The 24,075-nt window shown below is 41.7% G+C and overlaps 3 protein-coding genes across 5 annotated transcripts in view; 1 reads left to right on the top strand and 2 right to left on the bottom strand.

Moving 5' to 3' along the window:
- The window catches only part of LOC124184008 (alpha-1D adrenergic receptor), a 134,527-nt gene that overhangs the window by 56,848 nt on the left and 53,604 nt on the right, over positions 1-24,075 (top strand). The window lies entirely within an intron of this gene.
- On the bottom strand, positions 1,938-10,772 carry LOC124184007 (streptococcal hemagglutinin-like). Its single transcript, XM_046573282.1, has 5 exons — positions 10,622-10,772; positions 9,681-9,781; positions 9,198-9,371; positions 8,680-8,703; positions 1,938-8,640 (listed from the first exon to the last, which is right to left on the bottom strand). Exons 1-5 carry the CDS (start codon positions 10,753-10,755, stop codon positions 3,116-3,118), a joined length of 5,958 nt encoding a protein of 1,985 aa, XP_046429238.1. The 5' UTR covers positions 10,756-10,772; the 3' UTR covers positions 1,938-3,115.
- On the bottom strand, positions 18,236-22,265 carry LOC124184010 (dentin sialophosphoprotein-like). Of its 3 annotated transcripts, XM_046573288.1 has the most exons (6): positions 22,132-22,265; positions 21,319-21,374; positions 20,097-20,453; positions 19,815-20,042; positions 18,981-19,478; positions 18,236-18,695 (listed from the first exon to the last, which is right to left on the bottom strand). In XM_046573288.1, the coding sequence occupies exons 1-6, from the start codon at positions 22,242-22,244 to the stop codon at positions 18,607-18,609; spliced, it is 1,341 nt and encodes a 446-aa protein (XP_046429244.1). In that variant the 5' UTR covers positions 22,245-22,265; the 3' UTR covers positions 18,236-18,606. The 3 variants fall into 3 exon arrangements, with proteins under 3 accessions (XP_046429244.1, XP_046429242.1, XP_046429243.1); XM_046573286.1 differs by having other exon boundaries at positions 18,981-20,042; XM_046573287.1 differs by having other exon boundaries at positions 18,981-20,042; positions 20,268-20,453.

The raw sequence follows: 24,075 nt of genomic DNA, 5'->3' as shown, positions 1-24,075 counted from the left end.
AGTCAGAGCAGGAAGAGATTACTTTCAGGCTGGAGGAGAGCGAGTGCCAAAAATACAATCCAGCTACCGAAAAACATTTCTTTTAAGACTCCGTGACGAAGTGAGGGATGAGAAAATATCCTCACCAGCCTGTCAGAGCCTGAAGCAGCAGGGTCGCGTTTGGTGAAGAGATCCCTGAGGTAACAGGGAGTTCTAGTGTGAACGTTAGTAAAGAGCAGAACAAAAATGGAAAACAGTAGAAAAAAAATAAAAAATTAAATAAATAAAGAAAATAATTGAATCCAGATTCTTTTAGATCAGTGAATAAAGCAAACTATCATTCCAAACAACGAGAAACCAAAAATTACGAAAAAATTTTTATTCTGCTCATAGACAATTTCTCTTACAGCCCACATACATATGAATGTGTGTATATACGCATACGTTACACGTGATATAATATTAAGAGATAGTGATTTGTTGTCTCCCATAATTGATTCAGACTTTTCACCCTCTTCTTCCTTTTTTCCTCCCCTAGTCTTCCAGTTTCCCGGGTGTGTAAGAAAAATCTTTTTAGATAGTTTCTGGATAACATTTTTCAGGTCAGGCTGAATTCACCGTGCAACAATAAACATCTCTTACACACGTTTTGCTGCGATAATATTTATATTTATGTGAAGTTATCTCGGATTTTAGATTTAACGCTCACTTACCCGCATTCTTAAGTACCTTATTTCCATTCACTCGGCGCCACTGAGTCGATTCATGACCCTGGTCATAAAATTATCAATAAAGTGGTCTGAAAGCCACGTAATGCATATAATATATCTTCACAGACCATTTGGCGTAAGCCTCATGATGCTAAACTAATTGATTTCCGAAATTTTCAATACCTGAAATCTCAGCAATAATACTTCACCTACAATGGTTAAAATTATCAAGTGTTGTGTTGCCATTTCATTCCTACTTGAGAGAATTGAAAAGAAAATTCTTCCGAAATTTGAAGAGAAGCTCACGATAGGGTAATTCAAAAAAAATCACAGTACCCTCAACTTATATTTTTGAGGGTTGAATCATTTAACTCTGCCTTAACAGGTGAGTCAGCGTTGTAAAAACGGCAGAGGGAGTAAGAAGTCTGAACAAGGTGAACAAAATAAGAAGCGAACGGGAAGAGATCAGAGGAAAAATTTTCAGAGCTCACAAATTATTCTAACGATAATTCACCCTCAACAATTAAAGTATATCAGTATATTGTTATCAGTTTTATTTTCTTTCTGAAGTTTTGCTTTTTTTGTTTCGACCTTTGAAATAAAGCTCAGTATGCGGAGAGTGTGAAAAACATTACATCAACCTTAAACCGGAGATTTTCAAGCACTAAACCGGTCAGCTTAACTTCTGAGTTGAGCTTACAAAGACAGATGGCGAAAGAGGGTGAAAAGAAAAAGCAGAATGAAACATCAGGAGTGAAAGGAGAGAAGAACAAGGAAAAAGAAACATTCCGCGGTAGAGCAACACGTTGAAAGCAGCCGCTGGACAAGCGGTGAGGATTTTTGGATAGGGCAATGCCTGAAAAGTTGCAGGCCCATCACCGCAAGGATAAAGGACCCGTGATTGCCCGCACCAGCGCTGAAATGCGGACCCATGTAACCCATATAGTATAATAAGAGTAACTTCTCGTTTCTGCTGGTACATTGCATGCGACATATTTTCATTCTTTTTCATTTTTCTTTTCTTGCGCTTTATGTTCAGTACTTTGATGATTCACTTCCTGTATTTGCAACCGCTTTCCATAGGTGTTCCATTACATCTCAACTTTCTGCTCTTTTCTCGAAAATCGTGCGACTGGTCGAATTTCGGCTCCAGGAATTTAGATAATATTTATACTCAGTGAAATGAACGAGTAACTGAAAAGCTCGGCTTCTACGGCGCAGATAGGAAATCGAAATAATGCAGAAAAGTTTCGATTGACACTGAAAACTTCTCGTCAAAGTACGATAATCCCATACAACCTTGGAATTTATCGTTAACAACCGTTTCTGTGTTTTATTTTTTCGGACAGACAATGTGGTCCAAAAATTATACATATTATATGAAATACAATACAACAGACAAGAATACAAGAAGAAAAATAGACGCAGCATATAGAATAGAATTCAAGTATGGATTGAAACAAAGAAACTCGTAATCCAAATAGTGATAAAATGGATTTGCATTACTTCAAGAATAAAAATGTAACAGATAGTTGTACATTTCAAGAAAATTCATGTGTAAGCTATAGACATTTATTTCTTACTACATTTCTGTAACATTCGTTACATAGCGGCGCACCTCAAGACGATCGTATTAATATTCACAGTCAACTCTTTGGGTCAGAATGTGCTCTTGCTGAACTGTTGTGCGGTTCGTTATTTGACTTGCACTGGCATCCAAATTTATCACATACTTATGATCGATTTGAAACTCGTTACACATGGATTTGAAACAGCAAAGTTAATTCCCGAAGAGCGTGAAGTCGAGTCGTAATTGACGTATTACCAGAAAGGTATAGAGTCGATCAATTGCAGGCGGAAGTACAACTTATATTTTGAGCCGATGCCGCGATATTCGATATAGGAATGCCAAACGTGAGGCAGAAGCCTGGTTCGTTTGCAATACACAGTATATGGTGCACAATTTGTCGGTAGAGTGACCTAGGATGGTCTAACAAATTTAAACAGGATTTAGAGGATTTGAATGTTTGAACAGTTTGGTTTAGTCTGTAATGTAGAACGGAGCAGGACGATATCGTGTACATTCTATGTTTGAAATTTGTCGTGACGTCGACATTGAGCAGGTCAGTCGTGAATCCAAAGTTTATAAGGGATAGATCTGGGCTGACTCGTAGTCCATCATAAATCTCAGCGTGAAAGGTAACACTGGATGATGTACTCAATGATTACCAATTTTTTTGTAAAATTTCCCGTACACTAACCCGATAATGGGACAGACAGGTCGAATGATAATTGCGCATTTCGCCAGTAGTGCCACAAGAGTTCAGTATAATAATAACGGAAGAAGGATTCTATTACTAGGGAGTGGAATTCACTTCAGGAGCAAGGTTGAATGCTCCGTAGTTAAGTGACAATCATGAAATGAACTACACGGTTGGAAAAACTGAACACTGCTGGAAACATCGGTTGTAGCAATCTGTAGAAGCGGAAGAAACAGAATAAGCAGAAGGTTGTTCTTGGGCAAGAGACGCGAAAACAGACGCGAATTCTGTCGATCCAGAGGAATTTGAATCAAGGACATCGAAATTGTTACTAGTGCCAGTTGAACGGACTTGTAAGACTCTATTTTCGTCACTTCCAATCGAGTCGCGTGTGTGTCCCTTAATCACAGTGACGGATCCGGATGACTTGTCGGAGGTGGCTTGATCCGACGAGGACGAGCTTGTTCTTTCTTCAGACGATGCTTCGGACGCAGAACTTGTCGACTGAGAGACCTGTTCCGAAGACGAGCTTTCATTTTCCGCACTTTTGGATGAATCAGATGCAAATCCGCCGGATACTGAACTCTGATCGTGATAACCCTGTTGATTTTCCGCGTTGAGGGTCGAACCAGTGCCTACACCTCGGACTTCGTTGCTTCCGAGCGTGGCTGCTGTACGATCCGTATCCGCGGCAACCATCCTGGACGAGTCTTCCGATGTGGCGTAATCCGACGTGGACGAGCTGGCTCTTTCTTCAGAAGATGATTCGGACGCAGAACTTGTCGACTGAGAGGCCTGTTCGGAAGACGAGCTTTCATATCCCGCACTTTTGGATGAATCAGATGCAAATCCGCCGGATACTGAACTCTGATCGTGATAACCCTGTTGATTTTCCGCGTTGAGGGTCGAACCAGTGCCTACACCTCGGACTCCGTTGCTTCCGAGCGTGGTTGCTGTACGATCCGTATCCGCGGCAACCATCCTGGACGAGTCTTCCGATGTGGCGTAATCCGACGTGGACGAGCTGGCTCTTTCTTCAGAAGATGATTCGGACGCAGAACTTGTCGACTGAGAGGCCTGTTCGGAAGACGAGCTTTCATTTTCCGCACTTTTGGATGAATCAGATGCAAATCCGCCGGATACTGAACTCTGATCGTGATAACCCTGTTGATTTTCCGCGTTGAGGGTCGAACCAGTGCCTACACCTCGGACTCCGTTGCTTCCGAGCGTGGTTGCTGTACGATCCGTATCCGCGGCAACCATCCTGGACGAGTCTTCCGATGTGGCGTAATCCGACGTGGACGAGCTGGCTCTTTCTTCAGAAGATGATTCGGACGCAGAACTTGTCGACTGAGAGGCCTGTTCGGAAGACGAGCTTTCATTTTCCGCACTTTTGGATGAATCAGATGCAAATCCGCCGGATACTGAACTCTGATCGTGATAACCCTGTTGATTTTCCGCGTTGAGGGTCGAACCAGTGCCTACACCTCGGACTCCGTTGCTTCCGAGCGTGGTTGCTGTACGATCCGTATCCGCGGCAACCATCCTGGACGAGTCTTCCGATGTGGCGTAATCCGACGTGGACGAGCTGGCTCTTTCTTCAGAAGATGATTCGGACGCAGAACTTGTCGACTGAGAGGCCTGTTCGGAAGACGAGCTTTCATATCCCGCACTTTTGGATGAATCAGATGCAAATCCGCCGGATACTGAACTCTGATCGTGATAACCCTGTTGATTTTCCGCGTTGAGGGTCGAACCAGTGCCTACACCTCGGACTCCGTTGCTTCCGAGCGTGGTTGCTGTACGATCCGTATCCGCGGCAACCATCCTGGACGAGTCTTCCGATGTGGCGTAATCCGACGTGGACGAGCTGGCTCTTTTTTCAGAAGATGATTCGGACGCAGAACTTGTCGACTGAGAGGCCTGTTCGGAAGACGAGCTTTCATTTTCCGCACTTTTGGATGAATCAGATGCAAATCCGCCGGATACTGAACTCTGATCGTGATAACCCTGTTGATTTTCCGCGTTGAGGGTCGAATCAGTGCCTACACCTCGGACTCCGTTGCTTCCGAGCGTGGTTGCTGTACGATCCGTATCCGCGGCAACCATCCTGGACGAGTCTTCCGATGTGGCGTAATCCGACGTGGACGAGCTGGCTCTTTTTTCAGAAGATGATTCGGACGCAGAACTTGTCGACTGAGAGGCCTGTTCGGAAGACGAGCTTTCATATCCCGCACTTTTGGATGAATCAGATGCAAATCCGCCGGATACTGAACTCTGATCGTGATAACCCTGTTGATTTTCCGCGTTGAGGGTCGAACCAGTGCCTACACCTCGGACTCCGTTGCTTCCGAGCGTGGTTGCTGTACGATCCGTATCCGCGGCAACCATCCTGGACGAGTCTTCCGATGTGGCGTAATCCGACGTGGACGAGCTGGCTCTTTTTTCAGAAGATGATTCGGACGCAGAACTTGTCGACTGAGAGGCCTGTTCGGAAGACGAGCTTTCATTTTCCGCACTTTTGGATGAATCAGATGCAAATCCGCCGGATACTGAACTCTGATCGTGATAACCCTGTTGATTTTCCGCGTTGAGGGTCGAATCAGTGCCTACACCTCGGACTCCGTTGCTTCCGAGCGTGGTTGCTGTACGATCCGTATCCGCGGCAACCATCCTGGACGAGTCTTTCGATGTGGCGTAATCCGACGTGGACGAGCTGGCTCTTTCTTCAGAAGATGATTCGGACGCAGAACTTGTCGACTGAGAGGCCTGTTCGGAAGACGAGCTTTCATATCCCGCACTTTTGGATGAATCAGATGCAAATCCGCCGGATACTGAACTCTGATCGTGATAACCCTGTTGATTTTCCGCGTTGAGGGTCGAACCAGTGCCTACACCTCGGACTCCGTTGCTTCCGAGCGTGGTTGCTGTACGATCCGTATCCGCGGCAACCATCCTGGACGAGTCTTCCGATGTGGCGTAATCCGACGTGGACGAGCTGGCTCTTTCTTCAGAAGATGATTCGGACGCAGAACTTGTCGACTGAGAGGCCTGTTCGGAAGACGAGCTTTCATTTTCCGCACTTTTGGATGAATCAGATGCAAATCCGCCGGATACTGAACTCTGATCGTGATAACCCTGTTGATTTTCCGCGTTGAGGGTCGAACCAGTGCCTACACCTCGGACTCCGTTGCTTCCGAGCGTGGTTGCTGTACGATCCGTATCCGCGGCAACCATCCTGGACGAGTTTTCCGATGTGGCGTAATCCGACGTGGACGAGCTGGCTCTTTCTTCAGAAGATGATTCGGACGCAGAACTTGTCGACTGAGAGGCCTGTTCGGAAGACGAGCTTTCATTTTCCGCACTTTTGGATGAATCAGATGCAAATCCGCCGGATACTGAACTCTGATCGTGATAACCCTGTTGATTTTCCGCGTTGAGGGTCGAACCAGTGCCTACACCTCGGACTCCGTTGCTTCCGAGCGTGGTTGCTGTACGATCCGTATCCGCGGCAACCATCCTGGACGAGTCTTCCGATGTGGCGTAATCCGACGTGGACGAGCTGGCTCTTTCTTCAGAAGATGATTCGGACGCAGAACTTGTCGACTGAGAGGCCTGTTCGGAAGACGAGCTTTCATTTTCCGCACTTTTGGATGAATCAGATGCAAATCCGCCGGATACTGAACTCTGATCGTGATAACCCTGTTGATTTTCCGCGTTGAGGGTCGAACCAGTGCCTACACCTCGGACTCCGTTGCTTCCGAGCGTGGTTGCTGTACGATCCGTATCCGCGGCAACCATCCTGGACGAGTCTTCCGATGTGGCGTAATCCGACGTGGACGAGCTGGCTCTTTCTTCAGAAGATGATTCGGACGCAGAACTTGTCGACTGAGAGGCCTGTTCGGAAGACGAGCTTTCATTTTCCGCACTTTTGGATGAATCAGATGCAAATCCGCCGGATACTGAACTCTGATCGTGATAACCCTGTTGATTTTCCGCGTTGAGGGTCGAACCAGTGCCTACACCTCGGACTCCGTTGCTTCCGAGCGTGGTTGCTGTACGATCCGTATCCGCGGCAACCATCCTGGACGAGTTTTCCGATGTGGCGTAATCCGACGTGGACGAGCTGGCTCTTTCTTCAGAAGATGATTCGGACGCAGAACTTGTCGACTGAGAGGCCTGTTCGGAAGACGAGCTTTCATTTTCCGCACTTTTGGATGAATCAGATGCAAATCCGCCGGATACTGAACTCTGATCGTGATAACCCTGTTGATTTTCCGCGTTGAGGGTCGAACCAGTGCCTACACCTCGGACTCCGTTGCTTCCGAGCGTGGTTGCTGTACGATCCGTATCCGCGGCAACCATCCTGGACGAGTCTTCCGATGTGGCGTAATCCGACGTGGACGAGCTGGCTCTTTCTTCAGAAGATGATTCGGACGCAGAACTTGTCGACTGAGAGGCCTGTTCGGAAGACGAGCTTTCATTTTCCGCACTTTTGGATGAATCAGATGCAAATCCGCCGGATACTGAACTCTGATCGTGATAACCCTGTTGATTTTCCGCGTTGAGGGTCGAACCAGTGCCTACACCTCGGACTCCGTTGCTTCCGAGCGTGGTTGCTGTACGATCCGTATCCGCGGCAACCATCCTGGACGAGTCTTCCGATGTGGCGTAATCCGACGTGGACGAGCTGGCTCTTTCTTCAGAAGATGATTCGGACGCAGAACTTGTCGACTGAGAGGCCTGTTCGGAAGACGAGCTTTCATTTTCCGCACTTTTGGATGAATCAGATGCAAATCCGCTGGATACTGAACTCTGATCGTGATAACCCTGTTGATTTTCCGCGTTGAGGGTCGAACCAGTGCCTACACCTCGGACTCCGTTGCTTCCGAGCGTGGTTGCTGTACGATCCGTATCCGCGGCAACCATCCTGGACGAGTCTTCCGATGTGGCGTAATCCGACGTGGACGAGCTGGCTCTTTCTTCAGAAGATGATTCGGACGCAGAACTTGTCGACTGAGAGGCCTGTTCGGAAGACGAGCTTTCATTTTCCGCACTTTTGGATGAATCAGATGCAAATCCGCCGGATACTGAACTCTGATCGTGATAACCCTGTTGATTTTCCGCGTTGAGGGTCGAACCGGTGCCTACACCTCGGACTTCGTTGCTTCCGAGCGTGGTTGCTGTACGATCCGTATCCGTGGCAACCATCCTGGACGAGTCTTCCGATGTGGCGTAATCCGACGTGGACGAGCTGGCTCTTTCTTCAGAAGATGATTCGGACGCAGAACTTGTCGACTGAGAGGCCTCTTGGGAAGACGAGCTTTTATTTTCCGCACTTTTGGATGAATCAGATGCAAATCCGTCGGATACCGAACTCTGATCGTGATGATCCTGTTGATTTTCCGCGTTGAGGGTCGAATCAGTGCCAACATTTCGGATTTCGTTGCTTTTTTCCTGATTTTGAGTCGCCGACTTGTTTGGGGAAATCCTATGTCTTGCATTATGCAAATTGGTCGTTTCATGTCCGTTTGTGCCGCTTGGAGCGTGTGAACTCTGTTCGCCATGGAACTCCGTGTTCCTCCGAATTGCGTCGAATAATTCGATTATATACATGCCTGTCTCCGGAATAGTTGGTTCTTCTCCGGAATCAAATGTCACGTCGTATTCGTCACTCTGATTGAATCCTGTCCTTTCATATCCTGCCCCGTAGTCCGCCGTGTCGACTGCATCCTCTTTAGGCGATGCTTTCGCTGCAAAGACGTTAATCTCATTAACCATAATCTTACGATGTGCAATTCCTTCAGTTAACTCAGTATTTTGTTCAGCGCAGAACTAGTTTTGGTAAGTCTTTCCATCTGACATGCTTCTTGAGCGTTCTATATCACCGAATAATACATGACCACAGTTGAGAGTGGTAAAAAGTCTGTTTTTACAATTTATGTACACCCCAGAATCGATTTTCTCATTACATGTTCCCCAGGGATATTTCAAAAATCCTATTTCAGTCAGAACAAATTTTTCTGGCAGTACTCGAAAATGGACTTGTAATTCAAAGTGTTACAGCACCCGATATTCAGACCTTGTGTAATGCTACAGAATTTTCAAACTGCAGTTGTTCAGCGAATGATACATTCTAATATTGGCGTACTTCCAATCATAATAATGGTTTATTTCTTCCATTACGTAGATTTTTCACATGTCATAAAGCCCCGTTTTGTCGTTAGAGTGAAATTCCTAAACTTACGTATCGCATGCACAATCAGAGTTTGCTCTCCAGAAAAATCTTCAGCATTCCATAGCTGCATGGGTGTTGACCTATTGTTGTCAGCGGAATCAGAGAGCGCATCGAATTCGGTGCCATTCGAAGCATGATGTCTTTTTCCAAACTCACGGTTGTGATGTCGTGGCAAAGATTCAACTGTGTTAACGATAATTTGATTATTGATTTGGTAGATCCCAAATTGGTGGCAATACTGTCTGATTGATAATTTAATGTAGAGTCTCAGTGCACTCTTCTACACATCGCTCAATTTCAGACGCATGAAAGGTAATATTAATATCATTACTTTAGTATTATATACACATATAAGAATTGAATCAGAAGAAAATGAGTATATGAGGTTCGAACTTGTACTCAAGTACAGTTGAGACACGATGTTGGATGAAAGTCATCCTATGTTTTCGTCAAAAATTTCTTCAGCTGTCAAAGTGAAAATTCCGGGCCTACCTTCAATAACCAAGTCAATCTCATCATCGCCATCATCGCTAAATTCATCACCATGCATGCCAGGTCGTTCTAATTTGTCTTCGTCTCCAGAAGCCTCATTTCTGAAATTTTTTAGTCAATTAATACTTCCCGCCATCGTTATGACGAAAATCTCACTGGGAATATACCCGAGGTGTATCTTATTGTTGCTTTTTGTTATTTATATTTTGTAGTATATCAAGAAATATTGTACAGGAATTTTCTCACGAGTCAATGTGGCTGTTGAATGGTCAAACTTACCGCCAAAGTTTACAACAACAAAACAAAACATGCCACTCTTAAGGGAGAAATTACGTGTTGCGCAACATCGTCATCTGTCGATATTAAATATCGTCTAATCGGTTTCATCAAAGACTTTTACATTCTTAATGAGGAATTTACAAAAATTAATTTTTTCCGGGTGCGTTAAACAATAAAACTTTACTACACTTATCCAAAAATATAGAAAATCGATGATGTACAGATTGGGAACTCTTCTTTTTAGTAATGTTGAAACACAATCTGAAGCTATCGGATACGATTCAAAAACTACTCAGAACGTTTTTCATAAGGTTAATATTTCCTCGTGATTCCGCAGTATTTATACCAAGAAAAAAACTGTCTTTTCAGTACAGAAACTTCTCTTTTCGTTAGATTATCACTACCAGGAATCGATCGTGAATAAAATAAAAGTCTTTTTACACGATTCCAATAAAAGTATAGAGCGACAGACGTGCAAGGAGGAATATCAACACGTACCAAGCGCGATTCGATTAAAGAAACAGAGATGGAAGAAAGGGCTGCTTTGAACTTTGATCGAATGTCGATTATAAATGTCAGTCTTACGTACGTTCGTGTAATGCCGACGGCTTTATAAGTTCTGTATGCCATTTCAGACATGAATTTTATTGAATATTACTTACTCGTCAGTAGTTCGATTGCCATGATCGCTTATCTTGCGGAAAGGATCAATTCTATCGAAGTGTCTCGGTGGCGGCTTAGCCAGAGCCTGAGAGCCGATGGCCAAGACTGCCAAAAGTATGATGAATTTCGTCATTTGTCTCCTGATTCGGTTTCAGAACTGATTCCGATCGGCGATGGTCTTCAATTCTTATATTCTGTTACAGCCCATGTATTGTGGAGAAAAAAATAAGAGAAAAAACTAAAATGCGAGATTCCAGGTTTGCGAGTTTCAAATACAGACCGCAAAGTCAAACACTGTGCCCTATAAAATACGCTTACCCGCAACTTCCATTGTGCGTAAGAAGTATTTGATCAGCTTTGTTGTCAATCACTTATCACGATACCCGAATTTTTTCATTTGCCCAGTTGTCTTGGGTTAAAAAATGTCACTCCTCATACCACAAGATTTTCAGTTTTTTTTACTTTCTACGTAATGAGATATTACAATCGTATGACATTATTATAAATTCTAAGTGTTTTTGCGCTTACTTACATACTAATTCCCAAACATTGTTCGAATTTTCAAAAATAGAAGTGCTAAACGTAGAAAACTTTACTCGCAATATCTAAATATATTCTGAATTGTGAAGAATGATTTTCAAGAATTCTTGGCCTCCTCATTGATTAATTTTGTATTTTATTTGTTACAATTAAGACTCGCAAACGCAAAATAGTATTTTAAACACATAGCTGAAATTTTTTTTTGGATAGTTCGTCTTAAATTCGTCAAACTTTGTTTTTGTCTCCTCAAAGATATTTCAAAATCCAAAAATATATTTACCAATTTGGAAATGGTGAAGGCAAAGCATGACTTAATAGAACTTTTACGAAATTTGGATGAATTTTGATCATTTCCGAATTCAATGTCATGTAATTCATACTCCGTGTTGTAAATTTTTTAATAAATGGTACATAGATACTTATTTTCTATTAGGGTCAAATTTTTTTGTTTATTTTCAAAATTAACACGTTGCATGGATTCAGATACTTGTGAGAAAAATATGCTTGTGGAATGCACGTATTGGGTACAAACATAATCCAAGTAAATATAACAGTGATAAATATAACTGACTTATATTTATTTTACAATCTATGGATGTCAAATGTAACTAAACGTGTGATAGATGTACAAAAAAATAGCAGTTGAACACATATTCAACAATGACTTATTCTTGTGGTACGAATAAAGTTTTCTTTTAGCTACCCGAAGAAATAAATCATACGTCTTACATTTTCGATGAGGTCAATCATTCGTGTAGAAATAACGATCAATGTAAATCTTTATCATGGCATGGTCCGAATATCACTTGTCAGGCTGTCAAAAAATGACTTTCGCAGACTTCTAGCAAACATTGAAACAAGTGACAGATATGCTGGAAAATGTAAATTCACATTGTCGACAAATATCACATACCTGAATATACTTTACTTACTCAGTTGCACGATTGAAAAAAAACCATTCCTATGTAATTTTATGTTTTTGTTGCGTAGATTACACGAAGTTAGAAGCAACAAGAATGTTTGGCTCAAGAGATTTTGGTATTTCTAAATTAAGAACACATCTCAAAATTATTTACCGCATGGTCAGCCAAGATATTGAAATAATTTCGGTGGGTATAATATTTTAACGTGAGAAAATAAAAAATGAAAAATGTTGGGAAAATTTCACTTCGTCAAATTCAATTTCCACATAGCAAACGTCCAAATTCTCTCAGGTTAAACTGATTAACTACAAATTACAGAAATAAAATGATAAGTAAATCGATGCTTACCGAGTGCGAATTGATGACATCAAAATATAGTGCGAATATCGAATTGGAATGAACCTTCTGGATCTTTTATTTAGATAAAGGCTGACAACTGATATCCTGAAATATTGAAGACACGTGGCATTCCACCATATGGTATCTGTATTTTCAATTCAAACTGATTGCTCACGAAAAAAATCCCTCAACTTGGGTGTAAATTTGCACCCTCAACTTAGTTTTTATGGGAATTTACACCCAAGTTGGTTTTTCCCCGTGAGGCATCACCCAAGGCCGTTATATTTTTGGAACAATCAATGTCATAACAAATATTGTATTTAATTAGCTTTCACATAGTTAATTTCTCATCTCATGACAGTCATTTTACTTGATGTATACATATATATAAGTGTATTTATGCTAGATAGGAAAATAATTCCATTCGTGATTATAGATCAAGATACAACAATTCTCTTTTATTAGCTGTATTACAATATGATCACACGTAGAGATTCTATAAAATTTTTACATTCACAAGTTATATGGTAAGTATCTCCTAAAAATGCAAGGGAAATAAATTATCGTAATAAGAATGTATAGAATTGTCTTGCGAATAATATGGTTCGTCGCAAAGTGAAAGCGCCTGGTTATACCAGGTTTTTCAATCTTCAGAAACGAATTCAGGTAAAAAATCATTATTTGAAATCTTATTCACAATTCGGGGTTTGTCGTGTCACATTTTGAAAAAAATTGCGGTAGCTTAAGAATTCATAAGTTCGATAAATACTCAATGTTTGACCGTCTCGTAATAAAATTAGGAAAAAAGTATTAAATTCCAACTGACGAACTTTTTCAACCCGTTGAGGTCCGAAATTCTTATGAAATTTTTACTGCGATTTTTATTTTCTTTGTTAAAACCATGAAATAAAACAAAACGAAATTCAACCGTTTTTAGTACCGATCTTTGCTCACGGGAAGGTCAGGTGCATATTCCAGCTGTGGAAAATACCGGTCCTATAGGATTTGTAATTTTTTTTTTTGGGAGGCTTCATTTGCATGTAAAAAAATCATCTGCCACGGTGTTTTGATTTTTCGATGAAAAATTTCGTTTTTAACGGTTCAAATTTTTCACTCCGTGAATTGGTTTACATTGATAATTTCGTTCAATACGATGCTTCAACTGTTATACTAGATGGAGAGCCAGTGACAAAAATATATAGTTACGTCATTTCTTTTAATTTCATAATTATCGACAATAGTTACCTTTATTCTTCTCACCTAATAGGTACTTACAATAAATGATCTGGTAGTCTAACCAGCGTTCAGCGGTGATTGCAGCTGCCACAGATCCGATAAATAGGTAAAAAAACAAATTTAAAAACGGAATTTCATGTCTGACGAGTATCTATGATGCGGTAGTAAACGTGGTCTCGTACTCGTTGTTAAAAATCCTAAATGTTTTGTTCTGTGAAAAGGTAGTGCCAGACCCTACTTACGTCATTTGCTATAGATTCGGATAAGATTGATTACAGTATTACCTCATTATAAGAGAGTGTTAAGGCGGTTAGGGGAATAGGGTTCCAAGAAATTCATGGCTGGAGCGTTCCCCCACTACTCTCTGGAGAGCTCGGGGATCGAACGTGTGCGAATATGTCAATGATCATCACCACTCCTCGCTGTGAGAGAATCACAGTTATGTAGACGAATTCGGTGCCTAAACACGTATGATTCAGCGCAATCACTTGTTCGCTTATAACGAGGAAACCGCACCAGAATTGGGAATCTTCAGGTACACAGTCAGAGTGAGGGAAGCTATAAAACTCGCTTGAGTGGAACAACGGGGAATTTTTCTTATAACGGGGACTCTTGTCGTAAGATAGTACTGTATTTAGATTGGACCCTCAGTAATCGATGTATCGTTTGACAGACGGGAATCTCGGTGGAAACTGTCCACTAGACGACGTCGAAGAGCGGATAATTTACTTAGATCATGACAGATACCGGGTGCTATAGCTATGATTTATTTTAGTACTCAATATTTTGTTATCAAAAGAAGGTTGTCATGCGTGATGGTAAGAATTTATATTAGTTATGAATATCATAATGATTTAATTTACGTATAAGTAATAAAGCATAACAAGTAAAATAATTGATTTTATATCAATTTTCACGTCATTGGCGACAAATGGCGTCATTACAATCATAAAATGCTTGCAGCTCCTTGTTGTCATAGCCATCATATTCGTAGGCGTCATTATCATTATTTTGGCATCTGCAAAAATTGGAATATTGTTCGAAGTTTACCCAGATTCAATTAATCGAATAAATATATATGGCACACTTTATATGGATTCGCCGATCATTCTATAGCGATCACCTTCGATCCCCCACTTGATGTTGCAAGTTTGTACTCGAAAACAAACAGCAATCAGAATCCTGAGATATCTTTTTCGCTAACCTATAAAGTGTCCTTTCTCGGAGTTTCGAAAGTGAGGAGTGGGCCTCGTCCTGGTACTCTGGTTCTACTACATCGATAGTTCATGTCGTGATTTCTCCAACTCTGGGTTCCACTTACGGTTCGGAGAGCCAAATGTAACGTGCATTAGAAATGCCACATCAAAATACAAACACACAGATGTCCATGTCAAAATGGTCGGAGGCGATTCTCTAGATCTCGAAACGACGAAGTGAACACGCAATTTTTCATTCTCAGAAAAATCGTAATAACTACCTTCTTACCCCTGCAAACGGAGGAACAAGAAGTTGAAAAATTGTCTTGAACCTTCCTCGAAACGGCATGATATAACCGTCCAACTGAGTGAAACGTATCAAGTTCAAAGTAACGCCTTTACATCATTTTGCACAATATGAGTACTAATTCAGCAGTTCATTTGTACATTTGACTCTACCAAGGTTCATATAAACCTACATTGAAGGAAACTGAACCTTGAAATCTTACATTGACTCTCGGAACTCCAAAAAATTTAAGAACAAACCCTACATCGAACCTCCAACTCCTCAAAATTAATGTACTAAACCGTACTTCGACGCTATTCAATCTACAGCTCCTCCATTGGACCTGTAACTCCAGCTCCTCTATAGGTATATAATTACAGCGACTGGATGGTTGAAGCTTTTTCAATTCGAAGTTACTACGGATTTTGGTATTAGTTTCAATGATCTAGGATGGGATTTCTAGGTCTACTATGAATTTGAATGATAACTAACAATGATTGAGCCGTGGAATCGTAATATCATTTATTAGCTCATATGGGCAAAGCCTGAAGCATAAAAACCCATGACGTTATAACGATCTTATTTTACATGTATTATCGTTACGTGTACATCCTATCATTACATGATATCAAGACGGCCTAATTAAGCCGTTGCCGTCCCCTCGGTCAGAAGTTCATTGTCAAAGGATCGGAGAATCTCGAGCCGTTGCCGTTCTCTCGATCTCTATGACAGGAACTGTTTTCGTCAACCTCGTTAGGTTGGATGTGTATCGGCCTTAGGCCTTATCGTGAACGTGTTTTCCGAAGCGAATCGTTCTGACAACTGCTACAAATTCGCGCGCGCGTCTGCTCACTTATCTGCGAAAATCAGACACCAGTGCTGTCACGAGTCGATAGAGCGCGGCGACCTCGAGAAACTACGATGGCGCGATATCCAACGACCTTCAGTCACCTAGCAGCGACATTCAACTGTTCACAATGAATAATCCAAGGGCTGTTTCCACGTAATTTTGGTAAGTTTCAATAACATTTGAAAATTAAATATTACACTTTAACTGTATTCATTCCACGTTCTTACGAATACCCTTTCAAGTAATTGAATCATATACGGAAAATACGATTAAACGTATGTGTAAACCAATTCCAATTTCTTGTGATTTTAATTTGATTTCATTCGTCCTAGTCCTATTTTTTGTATTTCTAACATAACCAATCAGAATCGAAGGACCTTTATCAACGGGTTAGGATTTTGAGCGTTAAAGGAGGGTTTCAAACAAGCAAGTTTAATCATACCTCTGGAGGGTTGAAGGAGATTCTGAACCTGCCCAAGTTTGAGCCTAAGGTTCGTAAATCGGTAAATTTCCTAAATTTTTAGCGTCAAAGTAGCGTCTGATATTGCATTGAAACAGAATCTACTTTACTATATTTAAACCCTACGCAGCAGTTCCTACGTAAGGCTTCAAGCAGACGCTATATTTCGACTCGGGATAGCTTTCGGGTACAGTAGGCGCCACATAAATGACCGTTCAGTATGTGAGCGAGTGCTCACATCCACTCTCACGGTCACACGCATAAATGCGGCATCCCCCACCTCAGCGCGCCCATCTCTCACTGCGTTGCACTGTCATCCCCCCCCCCCCGCTCACGCTCACGCTTTGGACGCCAGCAGTGGGAGCGTTTAGCAACTAGCCATTTCGGAGAATTTTCCTCTCTTCGAGCCCCGCGGCAGGGCCATATATCTAGCGTCCACTGTATTTATTCATATAGACGTTGAATACAATATAGGTATTAGATATTCACTCAATACTTATTACATCAAATATTAGAACGCTTGATTTATGGGTGACTTACATAAATCAGACACTGATGGTTAGATCAGTTTACAGATTTGGACGGTGGGATGAATTGTAATTTCCTCTCAATTGTGACATACATCGTTGCATGGTTTTTTTGGTTAGTCTGGGCCATATTGAAATGGTAGTACCATGTCGAAAGGTAACGTGCACTTCACGTAATACATGTATGAATAAGTAGTCGATAATGATTATAATAAATATCTGTTTCGTGTATAAAATATGCAGTAGGTGACTGTGCGAACGGTGACCGACGAACGTTGTATTACTCGATAGTCATATGAACGATTGGGAAAGCTGTACACGGTAAGTTGGTAAAAAGCGAATAACACTTTCAATAATCTCACCGACTACTACAACTTATTGCTGCAATTTGGCTAACAGTTACTTGCTGCTAGATATTTCTATTTCGGATTACGCACGGCATGCGAGCTTTGAGTTGATTGGTTGAAGGGTGCGTCCCCGTTTATTTTCAGAAAAATCAATCTGTTTTTTCTTCGTCTTTCATTTTTTGAGGTGTCAATATGTCTGCCAAATTTCAAACCAAAATTCGTAAAGTTGACTTACCATTATATTAACAGATAAACACTGCAAGTACTCGATATCCATGTAAGCTCCACGCGGAAGTTTGAACGCATTTTTCTCGATACAGCTTCATTGCAGTTGGTGTGCGCAATATTTGAAAAACCGAAGAACCGATCCACTTCGAATTTCAACAGCACGCAGAGTATACATCCATATTGTTATTCGATGCACGGAAAATGTGATACGTCGTACATTTTTCGGATACGAGAATAAAAACTTAAAAATTCGATCAATTTTTTCGCCCAAAAACGATCACTTGCGTCTGACAAGTGACCATTTCGTAAAATATTTTCTTCCTTTTCCGATTCATGAAACGTAAGTTATGTGTTTTTAAGAAGTAAAATGCCGTTTGTTTTTTTGCGGACTACCAGAAGAGAAGAAATCTTGCATACCAGCGGCCGCAAACTTTTCGCGGGGTCACGGATAAGGAGGGCCAGTAGGCGGAATTTGTCATGAAAGATAAAAAATATTTTTCATCACGGTTTTACTTTTTCAGAATCACATATAAAACTCGTTTTAGCGAAAATAGGAAACGCCCTCCTTAACCGTCGGAGAATATTTCACCTCGCTATGGGAATAATTAAGTGAACAATCATTTTTACAATTACAGGTAGGTATTCGTATTGTGTGGTGCATGTTTGAGAATACTAGGCAGGTATTTTTGCAAACCCAAATAGTAAATATTTATTTACGAATAATAACCGATACGTACAATGCATGTGGTTATACACAGAAAGTGGATCGTGCTCAAAATTAATCCGTCCAGGGTGATATATCAACAGTTTAAACATCCAATACGGCTACTGTTTTGGTTTCTCTGGTTCCCACATTGCTAGTGTCCTTATGTACAGTAAATACTGGCATTACAAATAAACATAATGAAAAAACTTCCAAGAGATCGTTGTTTTCTGAACTGTTGCTTTCATCAGAATAAGAGATGCCGTTCAAAACGATACTAGCTTTGACGGGAGTTGAGTTACCAAAAGAAGCTTCTTGAATTATGAGGGTAGGATTTTTGGAACGGTATCTAATAGCATGTACACTGACGAGTGATACCATTGGAATTTACCGTACTCTGGTCCTTATCAAGTGAAGAAGTGCTATCTAATCCCGAATTTGATTGCTCGGCGGTTTGGCTGTCCGATGCGTCAGAAGAAGAGCTCGATTCCGAATTTGATTGCTGGGCGGTTTGGCTGTCCGATTCGTCAGAAGAAGAGCTCGATTCCGAATTTGATTGCTGGGCGGTTTGGCTGTCCGATTCGTCAGAAGAAGAGCTCGATTCCGAATTTGATTGCTCGGCGGTTTGGTTGTCCGATGCGTCAGAAGAAGAGCTCGATTCCGAATTTGATTGCTCGGCGGTTTGGCTATCCGATGCGTCAGAAGAAGAGCTCGATTCCGAATTTGATTGCTCGGCGGTTTGGCTGTCCGATGCGTCAGAAGAGCTCGATCCCGAATTTGATTGCTCGGCGGTTTGGCTGTCCAATGCGTCAGAAGAAGAGCTCGATTCCGAATTTGATTGCTCGGCGGTTTGGCTGTCCGATGCGTCAGAAGAGCTCGATTCCGAATTTGATTGCTCGGCGGTTTGGCTGTCCGATGCGTCAGAAGAGCTCGATTCCGAATTTGATTGCTCGGCGGTTTGGCTGTCCGATGCGTCAGAAGAAGAGCTCGATTCCGAATTTGATTGCTGGGCGGTTTGGCTGTCCGATGCGTCAGAAGAGCTCGATCCCGAATTTGATTGCTCGGCGGTTTGGCTGTCCGATGCGTCAGAAGAAGAGCTCGATTCCGAATTTGATTGCTCGGCGGTTTGGCTGTCCGATGCGTCAGAAGAGCTCGATTCCGAATTTGATTGCTCGGCGGTTTGGCTGTCCGATGCGTCAGAAGAAGAGCTCGATTCCGAATTTGATTGCTGGGCGGTTTGGCTGTCCGATGCGTCAGAAGAGCTCGATGCCGAATTTGATTGCTCGGCGGTTTGGCTGTCCGATGCTTCAGAAGAGCTCGATCCCGAATTTGATTGCTCGGCGGTTTGGCTGTCCGATGCGTCAGAAGAAGAGCTCGATTCCGAATTTGATTGCTGGGCGGTTTGGCTGTCCGATGCGTCAGAAGAAGAGCTCGATTCCGAATTTGATTGCTGGGCGGTTTGGCTGTCCGATGCGTCAGAAGAAGAGCTCGATTCCGAATTTGATTGCTCGGCGGTTTGGCTGTCCGATGCGTCAGAAGAAGAGCTCGATTCCGAATTTGATTGCTCGGCGGTTTGGCTGTCCGATGCGTCAGAAGAAGAGCTCGATTCCGAATTTGATTGCTGGGCGGTTTGGCTGTCCGATGCGTCAGAAGAAGAGCTCGATTCCGAATTTGATTGCTGGGCGGTTTGGCTGTCCGATGCGTCAGAAGAAGAGCTCGATTCCGAATTTGATTGCTCGGCGGTTTGGCTGTCCGATGCGTCAGAAGAAGAGCTCGATTCCGAATTTGATTGCTGGGCGGTTTGGCTGTCCGATGCGTCAGAAGAGCTCGATCCCAAATTTGATTGCTCGGCGGTTTGGCTGTCCGATGCGTCAGAAGAAGAGCTCGATTCCGAATTTGATTGCTGGGCGGTTTGGCTGTCCGATGCGTCAGAAGAAGAGCTCGATTCCGAATTTGATTGCTGGGCGGTTTGGCTGTCCGATGCGTCAGAAGAAGAGCTCGATTCCGAATTTGATTGCTCGGCGGTTTGGCTGTCCGATGCGTCAGAAGAAGAGCTCGATTCCGAATTTGATTGCTGGGCGGTTTGGCTGTCCGATGCGTCAGAAGAAGAGCTCGATTCCAAATTTGTTTGCTCGGAGGATCTTTCGATGCCATCTTGATTTTTAAGTTTGTTATCCTCACCAGATGCAGTTATCACTGTGTCAACATAAATTACAATTGTGTGAGCTGTTTGAGAATAGTGATTGATGTGTAACTTAATACTGAATTTCGGCTAACTTCAGGTTGGCAATAAGCCCAAATACATCACTTGCCATTTTACTGAGAAGACTAGAAAATATCTCGTGTTCAGTGCTTAGAAATTTTATGCCCCTATTAAATCATCTCAAAGTTATAAAATTTGACTAGATTTTGGTATTGGTATTTGTAACATCTTTCTGTCCGTATCTACAGGTAAATCGCAAGGGTCAAGATTGCTGGGGCGAGAGGTTGGATGTATTACCTCATAGTCACTTGGTGCCCCCCCCCCTCATTATTTCCTTAGACCTTGCGCTTCGCGAAAGAGTACAAACGACGTCCAGGTACAGCAGGTCTTAAACGGGCGGTAAGACCGCCCAATCTGATTCTTATAAGTCTATGGTTGACCCACTACTGTAAATTGTTCGTTTATTCTCGGAAAGATCATTCTACTGGTATCCTATCTGCATATTCAAGACTCAAAACTTCATTTTTCAGTCATTCATTACTTTGCAATACTGTCTGTGCCTATGGAAATCAAATATTGATAGGAAAAGTTCCTTGACAATTCTATTATTGTTCCAGCTCGTATTGGAATTCTAGTTAGTTGCATTCCACGGTCAAATTGGAAACAGAAGAAGATCATGAAAACGAGGATTTCTTAGATTTCAACCGAAATTTATAAAACCAAAGCCTTACTTGGCAAGGACTTTCTGAAGTGAGATTGAAAATTTCGGTCAATAATCTCTAAAAATATTTGGCCTCTCGTTGGTGGTAGAAAAAAACTTTATTTTTTAGGCAGTTGACGTAATATTTCTGGATTTACCTGTGACAACAACAACAGTTTTATCGTCATCGGCCGTTGCCGGAGAACCATGGTACCTGAAATTTTTCGAAAAATGTATTCAATTTTGTATTATAAATACTACGAAAGATGTGGTTTTATCTAAAGATCAGCTGGGGCATTGGAGGCGATCAAAGAAATCTGCTTAGAACGATTATCAGAAGCTGAAGGTGTCAAAAAAGAATTCGAAAATTTAAGTAACAAATTTTTTCCTTGCCTTTGTAATATGGCAGATTGCATTTGAGAACTCTATTAAGCTGGAAACTTCAATCAAGGCTCATAATGTAACTCAGGTCTTAAATGACTGAAGATATTTTTCACGTAAGTAAAAATAGGTTGTCGAAAAAAAAACTGATGATACGGATTTTGGTATAAACTCAGTTAACGCAAAATCTTCAACTTTCTCATAATACTTGACAACCCTACTTTAATTTTACATCCAAATATCAGTAAGAGAATCCGAGTCTCACTTATTACGACAGTCAAACAAATAATTTTTAGCAGCAAATTCATGCGTGAAACAGCACAATCATTATTTCTAGAAATTGGAAAAATTCTGAATCTTTATTGAAAATCTGGGAATATCACAAGTTGTGTAAAGTATCGGTAGATACTACTGAAGAATTGCGTAGTAAATATTTTATTAAGTGAGGCGAAACACACTTGTCTGAATCCGTGCTGTCCCGAAGGATGTTAAATGTTCATGTATAAAGCAGATTTGCAAATAAGTTAATAACAGTGAAAACATCACAAGTTTGACATCAATAAAGTAAATTTTTGTTCAATGTAACTTACTCATCGTTGTTTTGACTGGTATAATTAGAGTCATTTTCGGTATTGGACGTCGGCTTTGCCAGAGCTTGGAAGCTAATGGCCAGAACTGCGAGAAGCACGATGAATTTCGCCATCTTTCGATTCCTGAGTCTGATTCGAGACTGATACCCATGGTTAGCGATCCACGGCTTTTATACACCTCCAAAATATGTGCCGTGTGCAAAAACGACACGTGCATACGGCAATTTTGGAACCGTACGAATTTGAAATGCGGAGGACATGATCAAATATGATTTCTTTTTGAATGTTGACCGACGAACTCGATATTTCGACAGTATTTGAACAGCTTCGGTGCCAATCATTTTCGAAGCATCCAAATTCTTCCAACTATTAAGTCGCGTAATATCGGAAATTTCCATTGCTGCGATCTCAGATGACCTTCGAGTTTTTGTCTTCTCCGCATACTGCTCGATATAAACGTACGATCACGTAACGTTATTTCTGGTTGGAAGAATTCTCGTGAATAATTACACCACTCCAACATTCGAAATTCAATGTCCACCATCAAATGTGATAACGACCTTTTGCCCTTTGAGTCATTTCGCACTTCTGAAATATACATAATGCTGTTTTTGCAAAGAATATCAGCGAAGGTCAAGTTTTTTGACCTCCAGACGAACATGTATACGATTTTCAGTTGCAAATTTACGTGATTTGTTGTTGGTTTTGTAATTTAATCGATAATCCTGGGATCAGCATCCAAAACAAAAATATTGTAGATTTTATATCTTCTGTGGTGAATATATGTACAGCAGGTTTTTGGAGTTAAATCTACAGCAATTATGGCAACATTCACGTATGCAATAATAAGATTTACAAGACCAGTGGTAAGAGTAACAATATGATTAGATAGGTCAACCGCTATTGATGCAGATTTGACTTCCAAAACGTGCTGTCTATACAGGGTGTCCCTAAATTGCCTCCCACGGACTAGCCAGCATGATACCTTGTTAAAATCCAACCGAGAATTTCTTTTCCGGAAGCTCGTCCGACGCATAGTTTTTGAATTATAAGCGATAGCGCTAGGCCAATCAGAGTGCACCATTTCATCTAGATTTTCCGCCACGGAAATTGCTGTTTTGTTCGTCTGGGTGAATTATTATTATTCGGTTACAAAGTAAATATCGGCACCTCCCCTCACTCGCTGTTGTACCCCTTCTCGAGCGCTGACCTCGGTATTGTTGCCGCGGCACACGCTGCCGGCCGCACATCCATGGGCGCACACTTGTGTGTGTAAACAGAAGCGCATCCTCAAGAATAAGGGATACAGCAGCGAGAGAGGGGAGGTGCCGATATTTAATTCGTATGCGAATAATAATAATTCACCCAGACGAAAAAAACAGCAATTTCCGTGGCGGCAAATCTAGATGAAATGGTGCACTCTGATTGGCCTAGCGCCATCGCTTATAATTCAAAAACTATGCGTCGGACGAGCTTCCGGAAAAGAAATTCTCGGTTGGATTTTAACGAGGTATTATGCTGGCTAGTCCGTGGGAGGCAATTTAGGGACACCCTGTATATTCACCAGAACAGACGTAAAATCTCCATTCATTCTCTTCCGTGCGCTAATGAGAAATATGTGAATGCCGATTTGCCGTGCAATTCAAACGAATTTCAAAGTTATGAATCACAATTTTGTTTCTTCGCTGTCGAGTTTCACAGATTTCCTTATAAATTCAGAATTAATAACTCCGAAAATATGAGAATTCTGATTTTTATTCAATTTTATCACAATGTCGAAATTTTGAATTGCCATTCCGAATTGGTAAATTAAAATTCAGTAACCCTGCGTCCTTTATCAAAAGTAGTGATCATAACCAACTGAAAATAGGCACCGATTTTCATACAATTGTAACGGAATTACCAGATTTTCTGAAGCTGTTTCGCGTAGCTCATTTCAACCCT

The sequence above is a fragment of the Neodiprion fabricii genome, chromosome 5 (assembly GCF_021155785.1).
Source record: "Neodiprion fabricii isolate iyNeoFabr1 chromosome 5, iyNeoFabr1.1, whole genome shotgun sequence".
NCBI classification, from domain to species: domain Eukaryota; kingdom Metazoa; phylum Arthropoda; class Insecta; order Hymenoptera; family Diprionidae; genus Neodiprion; species Neodiprion fabricii.
The sequence above is the reverse complement of the archived record's forward strand: the minus strand, read 5'-3'. Positions and strand labels throughout refer to the sequence as shown.